Source organism: Lutra lutra, chromosome 4, assembly GCF_902655055.1.
Source record: "Lutra lutra chromosome 4, mLutLut1.2, whole genome shotgun sequence".
NCBI lineage: Eukaryota > Metazoa > Chordata > Mammalia > Carnivora > Mustelidae > Lutra > Lutra lutra.
In genome coordinates this window covers 39,105,379-39,120,288 of record NC_062281.1, presented here as the reverse complement: position 1 = coordinate 39,120,288, position 14,910 = coordinate 39,105,379, and the positions used below count along the sequence as shown (strand labels likewise).

The window sequence follows — 14,910 nt, the reverse complement described above, 5'->3', positions numbered from 1 at the left end:
ATGGGCCTGGGCAGAGCACAGGTAGGGTGGTCATGGGTGTGGGAGAAACAAAGAGAAAAAGAATGCAGAGGGGACTCTCACATCATGGGCCCATGGAGTGAAATCTCCCATGAACATAAAGGAAGAAGGAATGAGCAAGAACAAAAACAGACAGGAACAGAAGGAGGCAGGCAGATAAATAAAGCAGGGGAGGGAAGAGAACCCCAGAGTTACCAAGCCCAAGCCTTTCTCCGGAGAGAGGGGACCTCCTAATTCGACAAGAGAAGGCGATTTAAACACTAAGCTAAACCAGGGAGAGTCAGTAGTGAGACCAAGGGAATGGGAATGGCTGGGAACAGTGGCCATGCAGCAGAAACCACACAGCAGAAGGGGGGCTGTGAGCTTTGGGGTGGCCAGAAGCCAGGCAGCACCCAGTGGGGATGGGAGCCAAGGGCTAGAGCAAGCCACAGAGCACACAGAGCCAGCCCACAGGTGCTACTGTGAAGGACACCTGCAGCAGGGAGATCTCATAGCCACCACTCTCCCCAAGGTGTGGGAGGGGTGAAAGATTAAAAGAGGCAGCAACACAGCAATCACGCATGTCCTTGCACACACACACACACACACACACACCATCAGCACACTCTCAGCAGCACTCCCATGGGGGTAAAGGAGACCCAGGGGCCTCCGGACTGTAAGTAAGCCAGGTGTGGAGGGAGCCACAGACTTCAAAGGATAGATCCAACAGACCTAGATGGGGGAGGGGGATGTATGAGGTGTGCATGCTCCAAACTCGAAGACCTCAACAGAAACAGAGATGGAGACAAAGAGGACAAACACCAGATTCTTTCTCTCTCTCCCCCATACACACACACACACACACACACACACACCCCTCTTTTATTTTATTTTTAAATATTTTATTTATTTATTTGACAGAGAGAAAGATCACAAGTAGGCAGAGAGGCAGGCAGAGAAAGAGGGGGAAGCAGGCTCCCCGCTGAGCAGAGAGCCCAATGCGGGGCTCGATCCCAGGACCCTGAGATTATGACCTGAGCCGAAGGCAGTGGCTTAACCCACTGAGCCACCCAGGCGCCCCAACACACTCCTCTTTTAAAAGCATCAAACACAAGAGAAAGGACGCTCATGAGGCCCTCACCACCTTATTCTCCCCGCCCCCTGCTCCCCCACCACAAGTGCTGGCCTCCCTGGAACTCCTTGCACTTGCAGATCGTGCAGGGACACGGCCAGGGGACCCTCTCAGCAGGCCCCACACTGCACACAGTCCCCCAACCCCCCGCACGCATACCCGGAGGCCAGCGAGGCTGGCACAAGGACAGTCTCCTGTAAGGGAAGGCAGGCTTGGATTCAGGAACCCCCACAAAAAGCCAGATCAGGGGGCTTCCCTTGGGCCATCCAGGGAGCTGCAAAGCACTGGCGCTTCCCAGAGCACCTGTCTAGATGGGACAGCATGGCCAGGCCCACATACAGAGAGGATGTGTTTCCCCTGTTGCTGGACTGGTTTTCCTGTGGGTCTAGAGCCACACCACAAGGACTTTCTCCAGTACTTCTGACCCAGGCCTGTAGCCCACTAGCTCCCTGCTGACTCACATGGTGCTCCAGTCTTTGCAAATGGGGTCTATGAAAAGGGCAGAAAGACTAAGGGGAGGGGGCTCCCCAGAGACTGTGGGTTGATGTCTCAACTCAGGCAACAGGCAGTGATTTAAGGATCAATCTTTGAAGACCAAGACCTCAGATTTGGGCCACAAGTCTCTTAGGGAATGCGGACACAGATACTGAGCACATCTCCACCAGATCCACGCCTGCATGGTCCCCACTGTGTCCACAGGCACACAGTGCTCATTTTATCACACACAGATCCCGTCTCAGTGCCACTGAATACTACATTGCATACAGCCGGCTGCATACAGTAACCAGTTGTAACAGGCATCACTGTCATGCCCTAGGTTTTCCTGTTCTGGCGTACTGTACACACCTCCTCACCCTTCAGAGGTTCCATTTTTATCAACGCTACACATGCAGACACTAACAAGTCCTACTGTCCTTGGACTACACACACACACACATACACACACACACAGCTATCATCCTCTAAATCCTGCACAACACACCAGCCTGTACACTACACACAGGGTGCCCATACAGAATTCCCCCAAAGAACTACTTGACTCCCTCCCAGGAGTGGTGCCTGCGATGCCATCCCTGGCAAGCTGAGATGAGCTGACCTCAGGCTTCCCTGCCCCTTTCCTTTCCTTCCCTCCCACTGCCTTTCCCCAACGCCCACCCCCAGCTTCAGGAAACTTTGCCTCAGGTCCCCAAAAGGGGAAAGCCGGGATTCCTCGAGTCCTGCCCTTCCCCCAGACTCAGGCAAGCGGCCCCTCCTTCCCCAGCTAGACTCTCGCCCGGCACCCAGTGGGAAAAGGTCGCCGTAGGCAGTCCCCTGCCTGCACCCTGGGAGGAGGGAGAGTGGCAATAACAGCTGTCACCGAGGGATGGGAAAGGTGCCGGCCATGTATCGAGCCGGGGGCGCAGAGGGGTCGCGGTGACGCGCCCGAGGAGAGCCGCGAAGCCGACGCGGCGGCAGCTGCATCTCCCGAGTCTGGGGCGGCGGCCGCGCCCGGTGCTGGAGCGCGTGGAGCTGTCCTTTCAGCACCACGGCGCTGCGCCCCAGCGCAGGGCCAAGTCGAGGCGCACCGGCTCTGCTCCCACTCCGGCTCCCGCTGGCGCCTGCGGCGCGGGCTGTTTCTCTCCGGGGCTGAGGGCATGCGGATCGAGAGAAGAGGGCTCTGCAAGCGGCGGGGCCACACAGCCACCTGTGAGCCTCCCGCAACTGCGGGCGGCGGCGGCGGCATCTCCGGCCGGAGACAGGAGGAGACGCTTGGCGGACCCCGCCCGCCGACCCGCCGGGCGCACACACAGGCGCACACACACTCGCACCCGCGCGCACACGCACAGCCAGCTAGCAGCGGCGACCGCAGCGATGCTAACAAGCAGGTCGGGGAAGTTTCCCGCCGGCCTCGGCCGCGGGCCCCCGTGCTCGCAGGTAAGCTCTTCCAGAACGCGCAGGGCGAGCCCTGGCAGCTCCGCCGGATAAGGCGCGGCGCACGCGGCTCCGGGGCACCGCGCCAGGCGGGCGGGGAGGCCCGGGGCTGGGGGCGAGGGGGCTCCAGTCTTGAGGGCTGGACGCAGGGGACGCCAGCCTGGCCCCCTACCCAGAGGCCGGGTTTACAAACACGATTGGTGTATTTCCCCGCCCCCCCTCCCGAAGCTGCGCGCCCCCCACCTCGGCCCAGCCCTGCCCGTGCGCATCCCAGGTACAGTCCCGCATGTCTGCGGCGAGCGGGCGGGGGCGTCTCCTACGCCCGCCTACGGGCAAGGTCAGCTCTCAGCCCCACTGGGCACTCAAAGGCGGGGGAGGGGGGAGACCCCCCGCAAGCGTAAAGCGATCGACAGGACCCCCCCACCCCCCCACCCCGGAGGAGGTGGAGGCGCGGCCATGCTACTGAAAATATACCCTCTCCGCCCTAACCTTTCTTTGGGAAGGGGCCAAACCCCATGGAACCTTCCGCCTATCCCAGCGCCCTCAGACCCTAGAGACCCGCCCGGGGAGGACTGGGGCTCGCCAGAGACGGGTGGGGAGAAAAGAAAGGGGCGCCCCGGCTGCGGGCGCTCGGCGCTCACAAGACGTGGTTTCCTCCTCCTGCAGGTGTAGCGCCCCCGCGCGGCACGGGCGTTCGGGCGTCTCCAGCATGACCCGCCAGAGTCTGTGGGACGTGTCTGAGGCCAACGTCGAAGACGGAGAGATCCGCATCAATGTAGGAGGTTTCAAGAGGCGGCTGCGCTCGCACACCCTGCTGCGCTTCCCTGAGACGCGCCTGGGCCGGCTGCTCCTCTGCCACTCGCGCGAGGCCATTCTGGAGCTCTGCGATGACTACGACGATGTCCAGCGTGAGTTCTACTTCGACCGCAACCCTGAGCTCTTCCCCTACGTGCTGCATTTCTATCACACCGGCAAGCTTCACGTCATGGCCGAGCTGTGTGTCTTCTCCTTCAGCCAGGAGATCGAGTACTGGGGCATAAACGAGTTCTTCATTGACTCCTGCTGTAGCTACAGCTACCATGGCCGCAAAGTGGAGCCAGAGCAGGAGAAGTGGGACGAGCAGAGCGACCAAGAAAGCACCACTTCCTCCTTTGATGAGATCCTGGCGTTCTACAACGACGCCTCCAAGTTCGATGGGCAGCCGCTGGGCAACTTCCGCAGGCAGCTGTGGCTGGCGCTGGACAACCCTGGCTACTCAGTCTTGAGTAGGGTCTTCAGCATCTTGTCCATCCTGGTGGTGTTGGGGTCCATCATCACCATGTGCCTGAATAGCCTGCCGGATTTCCAGATACCTGACAGCCAGGGCAACCCGGGGGAGGACCCCAGGTTCGAAATTGTGGAGCACTTTGGTATCGCCTGGTTCACATTTGAGCTGGTGGCCAGGTTTGCTGTGGCCCCTGACTTCCTCAAATTTTTTAAGAATGCCCTCAACCTTATTGACCTCATGTCCATCGTCCCCTTTTACATCACTTTGGTGGTGAACCTGGTGGTGGAGAGCACACCTACCTTGGCCAACTTGGGCAGGGTGGCCCAGGTCCTGAGGCTGATGCGGATTTTCCGCATCCTAAAGCTGGCTAGACACTCCACTGGCCTCCGCTCCCTGGGGGCCACCCTAAAATACAGCTACAAAGAAGTCGGGCTGCTTTTGCTCTATCTCTCTGTGGGGATTTCCATCTTCTCCGTCGTGGCCTACACCATTGAAAAGGAGGAGAACGAGGGCCTGACCACCATCCCTGCCTGCTGGTGGTGGGCCACCGTCAGCATGACCACTGTGGGATATGGGGATGTGGTCCCGGGAACTACGGCAGGGAAGCTGACCGCCTCTGCCTGCATCCTGGCTGGTATCCTAGTGGTGGTACTGCCCATCACCTTAATCTTCAATAAGTTCTCCCACTTTTACCGCCGCCAAAAGCAACTGGAGAGTGCCATGCGCAGCTGTGACTTTGGAGATGGAATGAAGGAGGTCCCTTCTGTCAATTTAAGGGACTACTATGCCCATAAAGTTAAATCCCTCATGGCAAGCCTGACGAACATGAGCAGGAGCTCACCGAGTGAACTAAGTTTAAATGATTCCCTACATTAGCCGAGAGGACTTGTCACCCTCAAACCCACACTGCTGGGTTGCATCTTGTGCCTCAGACACAGTTCGGGCACCTTAGGGTTATGGCATAAGGAGTAGGCCCAGCCCCACAGGGGAGAGAGAGATGCATGGGCTATGCACCCCATGTTGCTTCCCCAGCATTTAGAATCTTTTTTAGAAGGTGCAGCATTAGACATCATGCCTTTGCACCCTTCTGTGAAATGATACTCACTGGTTTTTGCTTCGTGGGCATAAAAATGTTCCCCTTTCTGCCAGATGAGTACCACCCAGAATGCTAATTTTTCTGTGTTCCCTGTGCTCTACTCTAGTGCTCGTGGCCCAGTACTGTCTTGTGAGTTGTCTGTGCTCTTGTTTCTGAGGTTGTCGTGTGAGTTCTGTCCCAAAAGCCCCCACAGGTCTGTCGGGTGGAAACCCATCCAAGAGGTCAGCAAGGCTGTGATGAGATTTTGCTCAGTCATACAAAAACAAAATCTCAGTTCTTTATCCATTGCTTTCAGTTAGTGTTGTTACCAAAACAAAGAATCCGAAGTGGAGCACACGGGACCGATGCAAGTCCGTGAGTTGTTTTTACAAATTATCTGTAGCAGTGTGGCTTGCATGGGTACCCCAGTTCACCTTTAGAATGATGTACGCTAATGTTCATCTTGTAAATGTCGCCTTTAGAGAATGTTACTCTGTTAAACATGTAGTGATGATTGAATTTTTTTTTCCCCTAAGAAGAGAAGCATTAGGGACAGGCCTTCAGCTACACGTAGGCCAAATCGTGGAATACCTGAAGACCTTTCAAAGCCTGGCCTTCATCTTTCCAAGGGGGGTCATAGAGATATTTATTTCTGGCTGAGGTTCCCGGTCCAGGCCATTTGATGAAACTTTGCTGTGTCTTAGATATAAGCATGTTTTTGTAATATTTATTTTTTAAGATGTTTAGAAATAAGGTCCTGTTGTCTTTCTCAACTCAACAGAGGTTTACTGTTGTCCTCTCCTGGAGGCAAACATTACTGTGTTGCTAGCAAGAGCAATAGCTTAGAAACTGTTGCTGGCCCTGGAAGCTCATAAAATGAGAGCCCCTTTCTTTCCCAGCAGAATTTACCTGGATCATTTTGCTTCTAGGATACAGTGGATTATATATGATGCTCTCATTGCCCTGGAGTTCCTGGTATGACATGGAAACCCGGCAGTGTGTGTGCTCAAAACAGAGACATGCATGAGTGACGTCTGAGTGGCTTCTGGGGTGGAAATACTGCAGTGCTTACTTCCACTTCAATGACCTCTTGTCGGGAGAGGGTGGGTTGAGGCCAGAAGCAAGGAGGCAGTTGTAAAACACAACACTGTTACTTCGCAAAATGTTGTCAATCACAAACTTCTTGAAAAGCTTACTGCTCCTTGAAAGACTTTTACATTTTTATATTTCCAAACTTGGATTGAACGTTGGGAACCCTTTCCTTCTCCACAGTGCCCTCTCTCCTCTTCTTCAGTCAAACTAGCCCACAATAAGGTGAACGGAACCCGGGGCCCTTTGTGACGTACTTCTCCAGGTAATCGGGTGGCTCGTCAATTGGCTTCCATGATTGTTTGGGCTTTGGAAGGGGCTGAATCCAGGGGTCTAGGTGAGGCGTTAGGCAGGCTTTTTATCCAAGGTTTGGGCCTTCTCTACAGAGGTCTATTTTGTGTCTATGCTGGTAGAAGGAAACATATACCTCAGGGTCTTGTCAGAAGGCTTTGTTACTTATAGTTGCTGTGGCTTCTACAATGCTGTGGCATTGGTTGGAGGAACGCACTGGTCCCCTACCCCCTTGAGTCTCCAGGTCAAATTCTTCCATGAGACTGGAGCTTCATGGGGGTGGGGGCAGGGAGGTGGCCTCTCCCAGTGCTTGGTGGTCTACCAGCCACATCTCTTTGTAGATGAATCAGGAAAGGTGAGATGACGTGGGGGCAACTGGCTGCCAGTCAGAAGAGCAGGGTTGTTTTTTAGAATTTGCACATGGTGCACATGGAGCCCTAGGTTTAGCTCATGTTTCCAGCACTGGATGGCAGAGAATTTATGAGATTATCTCCAGCTGCACTATGGGCCAGCAAGGGTACAAACTTGTGGGGACTGTTCAGTTTGGCAAGGATCAGGGTTCTCGGGTCACTGAGCATGGTAGTTTGTGATAAGCTGAAACAAAGGGAGGAGGCAGAATAACTCAGTCATTCTGATGAGTATTTTTCTCAATAGGCAGGTTTTACCACCAAAAAAAGAGATAACCCCTAGTGGTTACTCTTCACCGATACGAAAGCTAGAAAACTTGACTTTCCATTTTAGTAATGACTTGCATTTATTTGGTGCCTTTCATTGGGGGAATCCCAAAGTGCTTTAGAGACTGTCTTTTTAACATCTCTTGTACATATTTATACACTTGTACACAATATAAACTTTGGTCACTTCTGAGAGTGAGAAGTTGCTAATAGCATCAACTTCTCCAAGTGGTGGTTTCAGATCAGAGGGAGAGAGAACAACCCAGCTGGCTTGAACCCTGGAGTTAATTCCCACAAAGGATGGTGCCTGAAAGTGGCCTAGGGAGGAATAACCTTCCTTTCCTTCAAAGTACCATCAAGGTATGGAGTTCCCAAGCTCTCCATTGGGCTCTGTCCAGGTGACATCTTATGTGGCAGTGTCTTCTGGTCTCTGAAACTAGTCACGGAAGATCAGGTTAATTTTATGCTCTGTTTCTGGAGTTAAGAATACAATTACGAGGTGACGTCTTTGGCCACCAGGCTGTCAGAGTGACCCATAAACCTCCTTTAGGGGGACACAATAGAAGCTTCAGATCATTTATTTCCAGCTCTGGCTTCAGAGCCCCTTCACTCCCAGAATTGAAAGGTTGTTATTTTCAATGCCACTGGGACACATGTACAGGCCCTTCTGACAATATACGTGAGGAGCATTTCAAAAGTGCCAGTTGGAAGTGACCCTGTGTCTTTAATGCATGGACATTGGTTATATATTTGTGTTTTCTGCCCAAATGCCCTCATTTCCTGGGTTTGCTCCTGAGGAGGGGCGTGTTGTAATGCTGAGCTGATTCGAAGCTCCTAAGGTAGTAATTGGTATTTAACATTTGGATCTGTTATTTCTACTTCTCTTAGTACTCAGATAATTGAACTACCTGCTAATTCTTGCCTCATTTCCAAGAAAATGATTTGTTCTGCACTTTGGGATAGCAGTGATCTGTACAGGCTGTGTGTTATCTACTTGAAGGCTTAACTGGTATTTCTTATATGTTTTAACAGCATGACTTGTTACAGAGTTGTAATTTGCAAAATTGAGAAAGCTGTATTTGCGATGTCAGTTTCAACACTCATTAACACACTACTGTGCAAGCATTGACATGGGCCCTGCTGAACCATTATGTCTGGTGGCTGCCCTGGCGGTCTCCACGGCTCGACTCGGGGATGAGGAAAAACAGTGACCCACTCAGGACTCCAGCCTTGAAGATTAAATAGAAAAAGATTATTTATGTGTCCTTAAGGCACTTCAATTATGTATGGAGTGGCAAACACAAGGGTGTGCAGCACTGGGGACCAGAGTTCTGGGGAAAGACTGGGCTTTTTGAGGATTTGTTGGGAAGGAAGAGCTGTTATTTATTCTTTGCTGGCATACAGAGGTGGCCATCGTTTGCCAGGATCTAGAGCCTCCAGCCTGCTTTGTAGAAAGAATGGTCATTTATTCTTGGAACCCTGGTGGAACAGACAGCCCTTGCAGGATTTTCCCCTTCCACACTGCCTTGCTCAGCACCACTGATGGGACACACCAGTGCCAACGCACCCCCTCCAGGTGCCATTGTCCCCACTGCAGTGGTACCTCCCTGACAGTAACTTGGGTCTGGGGTCCACTGAGTGCTCTGGTTGTTTTGGTGTGAAGACTGCTGGGGGATACACGGAACCAGGATTAGACCATGAGCTATAGCAAAGGTCATATCTGTAGGGAAGTCACTGAGCTCTACTCACAGTTTTGCCTTCAATTCTGTGATTTTACACACATCATTTGGTCTCTCTGAGCCTCACCCCCCCCACCCTTGCTGTAAAGCGAGAGGGTTGGATTAGATCATCCTTAAAGCCCAGCCAGTTCTCCATCTCAATACAAAAACAGAATTTCCGCAGGCCCCCCTGCATCCCCAGTAGAGCAGTGAGCAGGTCCTGATAGCCCGAAGCACAGCAGATGATTTCATTTCTCTCTTCATTTCTCCCTTCAGTAGTCAACCATGATAGACAACACTTCCAGGGACAAGGACACCAGAGAGATATTTGGACTGGTGTCTGTGTCAGGTGACTGGAGTTTTAACACGACTGACAAGTGTCTCCTTTGGGCTTGAAACTGTTTATACGCCTAATCCAAATTCCTGTTATTAAAAAAAAAAATCACTGGACACAGAGGAAAATCACATTGATCCCATTTGGCTTCAGGACTCTCGGCCACTTATGTGTGTTTCTTTTGTGAAACAGGGTGGATCCTCCACCCTGTTACTAAGGGGTCCTAGGGCCCCTGCGGGGAACTAGGGCTTATAGATCACCCCTACCCCTCATTTAATTCTCGCCGAGGAGCAGTGGCAGAACAGTGGGCAACAGGCTGTGTGAACCTGCCTCCCATCTCCCAGGGGATGAGGGAGGGGCTGTGGGACCCTCGAGCAGCACTGAGAAGGGGCTGGAGGTCCCCAGAGGCTCTGCATCCCCACCACATGGGATGAAGTGCATGTCTCCCCTCCCGCAGGGGTAGAAATGTGTGTGTTCAGGCATGTTCTGGGGCCAGGATGCCTTGCATCTTTTTTTTTTAAGATTATTTATTTATTTATTCATTTATTTATTTGACAGAGATCACAAGTAGGCAGAGAAGCGGGCGGTGGGGGGAGAAGCAGGCTCCCTGCTGAGCAGAGAGCCCAGTGTGGGGCTCAATCCCAGGACCCTGGGATCATGACCTGAGCCAAAGGCAGAGGCTTTAACCCACTGAACCACCCAGGTGCCCCTGCCTTGCAAACAAACACCTCCTCTTGAGGGCAGAGCTTCAATACTGTGCTTACATGCTTATTATCTCCTCTTATTTTTAGGACTCTTTTTTTTTTTTTAAAGATTTTATTTATTTGTCAGAGAGAGAGAGGAGAGCGAACGAGCACAGGCAGACAGAATGGCAGGCAGAGGCAGAGGGAGAAGCAGGCTCCCCGCCAAGCAAGGAGCCCAATGTGGGACTCGATCCCAGGACGCTGGGATCATGACCTGAGCCGAAGGCAGCTGCTTAACCAACTGAGCCACCCAGGCGTCCCTTTAGGAGGACTCTTAACTAGCATTTCTACCCAAGGACCTTGTCTGGGTTTTACAGCCAATTGATAGTGTAGGTCTGCAGATCGCCAAGGTTTTCTTCCTTCTGTGACCTCATTTGTCAATCTTATCCACCTGGCTAAATTCTCCAAAGCAAACTATTGTGTCTTTGGGTAACAAGCCGATGCTTTTAGTTGGACGTAGATACAAATGCCTCAAAGATGTGGCCCAGGGGAAAGAGATACAACAGAGGAAAAGGGGCAGGCGTCCTTGGAGCTGGTGTAAGCTCCCACAGAAGGAAGAAGGAGTAGAAAGAAGCCAGAAAAAAAAAAGAGGAAAAACAAGGGGGTACAGAAGGAGAAAGTGAAGGAAAGAAAAGACAGAAGACTGAGGGAAAGAGCAGACAGAAGAAGGGAAAATAGGAGAAGCTAAGTTTGATGAAGTTATTGTAGGCCTTCCCTTGAATTCATTTTATTCCCATTCAACGTAGTCTGTTCTTAGCCCGCCATTGGCCTCCTGGGAGGACCTACGCTGGAGTCCAGTCCCACCTCTGTCTACCTGGTGCCTCCATCAAAGGGGTGCATGGTCTGGTAAAACAGAGACCTGGAAGCTACAAAAAGCCTACTGAATGAAGGGGAGTGAGGGGAGTGAGTAGACAAGGAAAGGAACAGTAAATGTATCCTTCTGAAGATGGGACTTCTGGGGTGCGAATGGAAAGAGTGCCAGGCGTTGGCCAGACAGAGGTGGCCAAGGGAGTCTGAGATGGAAAGATGGGGGAAGGGGAAGGAAGAAAGCTCCCTGCCACATGCGGCCAGCACGGTGGTGAACTTGGAAGCCAGAGCAGCTAAATAGAAGTGTGGTGTGAACCAGTCTCAAGCAAACCCCCCACCTCCCCTAAAGGAGCTTGAGCTTCATTCTTCGGTCACTAGGGTGGGACATCTGACCGAATCAGTGTTGTCAGAACATGACTCTGACAGCAGCTGGGAGGTATGGAGGGGACCAGGAGACCTATTTGAGGTCAGACATGAAGGGAGTGGGCTGGATAGGAAGGGGCAGAGTGGGCTGCCAGAGTGGATGTGGTCAAGGTCAGGGACAGGATGTGGGGATGAGGAAGAGGGAGGGTGAGATAGCTGGGTGTCTGGCTTGGTTGGTGACGGGGTCAACGGTGGCGCCACCAGGAGAGATAGGAATCCTTGGATCTGTCCCTGAGGTTGATAGGTGTTGCCTGAGTGCCTGTGTCCCGCACAGATGGGGTGGAGGTGGGAGGTCAGGGGTGGGGAGGGGGGGTTGCCAAGGGGAGCCTGGCAACAGGGATGAGTGAGGCCCCCTACCTTGCTTTCCTCTGTGCTCCTCTTCTAGCTGCCCTCCTAGTTTCCCCTTTCCCCTGAGACACTCCCAGTGGCTGATCTCTGCTACCAGCCTCAGCTGTCCTCTTCATTCCTTTCTTTGTTTTATCCCTGCGATCGACGTCTGTTCCTACCACTCTCTCCAAACTGCTCTTTTAAAGATCACCAGTGCTTCCCTGATAGTTAAATTTGGTGGCCCTTTCCTCAGCTCTCAGGCTCTTCCATCCAGATTCTGTCCCCATAGGCCAACCTCTAAGTTCTTTGTACTCCCTCCTCTGTTACTTTTTGGATACTGCTCATAGCTGGTTCTCCCAAGGGCTCTGCTTTTCCCTCTCCCATTCCCACTGGGTTTTGGTCCTCCTTCTGACCCTCATCCTGCATTTCCCATTCCCACTGGGTCTTGGTCCTCCTTCTGACCCTCATCCTGCATTTCCCCCAGAGCTCTGACCTTAGCAGCCTAAAGCACATCTTAGCCAAGCAGCAGCCTCCACTAGTGTGCACACATCTTGCATGTCTCCATGCCCGACCTTGCATCACTTCTGAGCCCCAGGCATGCTGCACCCACATTTGGGTGTCACCCTGTCTGAAACCGGACTTCTCACCGTCACACAAGCTCGCTCTTCCTTCCACCTGCCCCCTCACGTCTGGCCATGGAGACACGGTGCTTTCAGCCACCCAGGTTGGAATTTTAGTCATCCTCCAGTCCTTTCCACTTACTTAGACATTTTCTCACCATAGCAGTCATTTCTTGACACCTGACTAATTGCCAAGCACCATATTAGATGGAAGGGAAGGAAATGCAAAAGGCATTGCTTACAGCCCTTTACAGCCACTTTATTGTGCACTGGAATCATCTGGGGAGCTTTCAACAAAGCAGATTTCTGGGCATCACTCCGTCAAATCAGACTCTTGGGGTTGGGTCCCCAGGAATTCGTAATCTTACAATGCTCCCGGGTGATTTTGATGCAAGTGGTGTTCAGAACACTCCCGGAGCAACACTGGCTCAGGTATACCCTTGAAAATCCTCCCTCTCCCCCTCATGCCTCTGTCTCGTGGGCACCAGGTTTTGTCACTCCTTCCTTCCCTGCATCTTGTGCATTGGTCCCTTTGTAATCACTTTAAAGCCTCCCACCCCACGTCATTATTAATGCATGCTTTGGTCATTTCCAACAGACACATGTCCAGGCTCTCCGCCCCCCAATCCATCCTTTCCTGCAACCCTCCACCAGGCTCCTCTTTCCCTTCCTCTATCTTATACTTCCTGGTGACTCCTGTGGCTACAACTGTTGTTTATATTAAAGACATAAGCACCACTGATATGAAGAGTTACAGCTGAAGGAGTGAAAAACCTGATGGGTGCAGTTAGGCTCGAGGACAGAGAAAAGCACTCCTTTAAGAAAGAATGGTATTTCAAGGGAGCAATGAGCGTCAGGTGACGGGGACACAGAGATTTGTAACAAGGGACACAAGAGTTGGCAGTACAAAGGGCTTGAATGTTGAATGACCAAGCTCACTCCCTGTCAAGATGGCCAATCCTGAGTCCTAGACTCACGGTCTCCCAAAGAGCTGTGTGGGTCTGTTCAGCACTGAGTCATCCCCGGATACCCAGGGATATGGTATGAGGCAGGCAGACGGGGGAACATGGTGGAAACAGAATTGGGGTTCTCCAGGAGGTTTTTTCCACTCAAAACTCTTTTTGTCGCCTACATCTCCAGACATTTAAAGAATTCTGAGCTATTTTCAGACCTACTATGAAAAGCACTGAGGTGTTATCAGTCAGACACCAATCTAACCATTTCCTAAGAGGCAAGCTGCCATGACTCACTTTTGATCTGTCAGCTTCGTATTGATTTTCCTGGCAAACTTTGTGGGTCTGCCAGAGCTGACTCTACCAGCAGCCTCTGAATTGTGACCCACTGTGTTCAGGGTCAGTTCTTTCAAAGGCCACCATCAGAGGGTGGTAGCCCGTATTTCTTTTTGTGGAACCTGCGGAGGAGCTGAGGGAAACTGCAATGCAGAACACCAAGGATATCCCTGGGCTTTCCCACTGCTTGCTAAAAGAGATGCCAGACAGCTTTCTTCATGCCTCTCCCAGATTTGAGATTTGACTACTGCTTTTGGACGAGGTGCTGGTGAGAATAGAGGGGGGGCCCCGGAGTAACTCTGGGTTCTCTCTCAGGGCAGGTGAAGTCACTCACTGCCACTCTGCCCTTCCCTCTGCCGAGATTCTGGGGAGCCAACGACTGGAGGCGTTTAAATGTATTACTATGTAATCTGCCAATTTTAAAACATGAGATCACTGATTATTCAGTGGTCTCATTTTTTTTTTAAAGCCCTCTCGTGTTAAAAAAAAAATAAGTAAAAAATAAAAATCGCCGTCCAATCAAAATGCCCTCCTGACCTTCACATTTCCCTGAAGTCCCCTCCGCCCAGCCTGGGAATATGCAAATGACTGTCAAAGTTTCAGAACTAGCAGATGCTACAGGACTCACTTGAGCTGATAGTTCAGGGATGAGCCGATGCCTGGAAACTGGAATGTGCAGATGTCACATATTCAGAGAGACTGGAGTGCTGGCCTCAGCAAACGATGCCAAGCGAGGAACGGAGAGGCTGAGGTAAACCAGCCGAGAGCGTCCTGCCGCTGGGTGCAAGGCCATTTGCAGAGAACCCCGCTGAGGGCCGTGGGAATATCTTCTTCATGTGGCCTCAGTCCCTAATCCTTTCACAGGTGTGCCGTCGGGGAAGAGTCACCTCGGATGGCCTTCTGGGAGCGGCGCTGAAAGGTCACTGGACGATGTGCGCATGTGCGTGCCCCTGCGTAGTGCGTGCGCACGGGTCTGAGCGTGTCTGCGCGGCTCTGTGTGAGTCTGGAGGTCCGTGTGCCCGTCTGCGCGCGCCTCTGAGTGCCTGTGAACCTGGGGGTGGAGGGAGGTGGAAGCAGCCGCCCTCCAGGACGCCCATAGACGTCGTTTGCCCAGAAAGACTTTCCTTGCATTCCGCACCATTTCCATCCCATTTTTCTGCCACCGCTGCCTCTGCGTTACATCTGACGGCATCCAGGACTTTTTCGTCTTAGT

General features: G+C 52.4%; 1 protein-coding gene across 1 annotated transcript; it reads left to right on the top strand.

The window, feature by feature from the left end:
- The first annotated feature begins 2,739 nt into the window (after positions 1-2,739).
- KCNS2 (potassium voltage-gated channel modifier subfamily S member 2) lies at positions 2,740-9,618 on the top strand. Its single transcript, XM_047728709.1, has 2 exons — positions 2,740-3,043; positions 3,707-9,618. Exon 2 carries the CDS (start codon positions 3,750-3,752, stop codon positions 5,181-5,183), a length of 1,434 nt encoding a protein of 477 aa, XP_047584665.1. The 5' UTR covers positions 2,740-3,043; positions 3,707-3,749; the 3' UTR covers positions 5,184-9,618.
- The last annotated feature ends 5,292 nt before the right edge of the window (positions 9,619-14,910 follow it).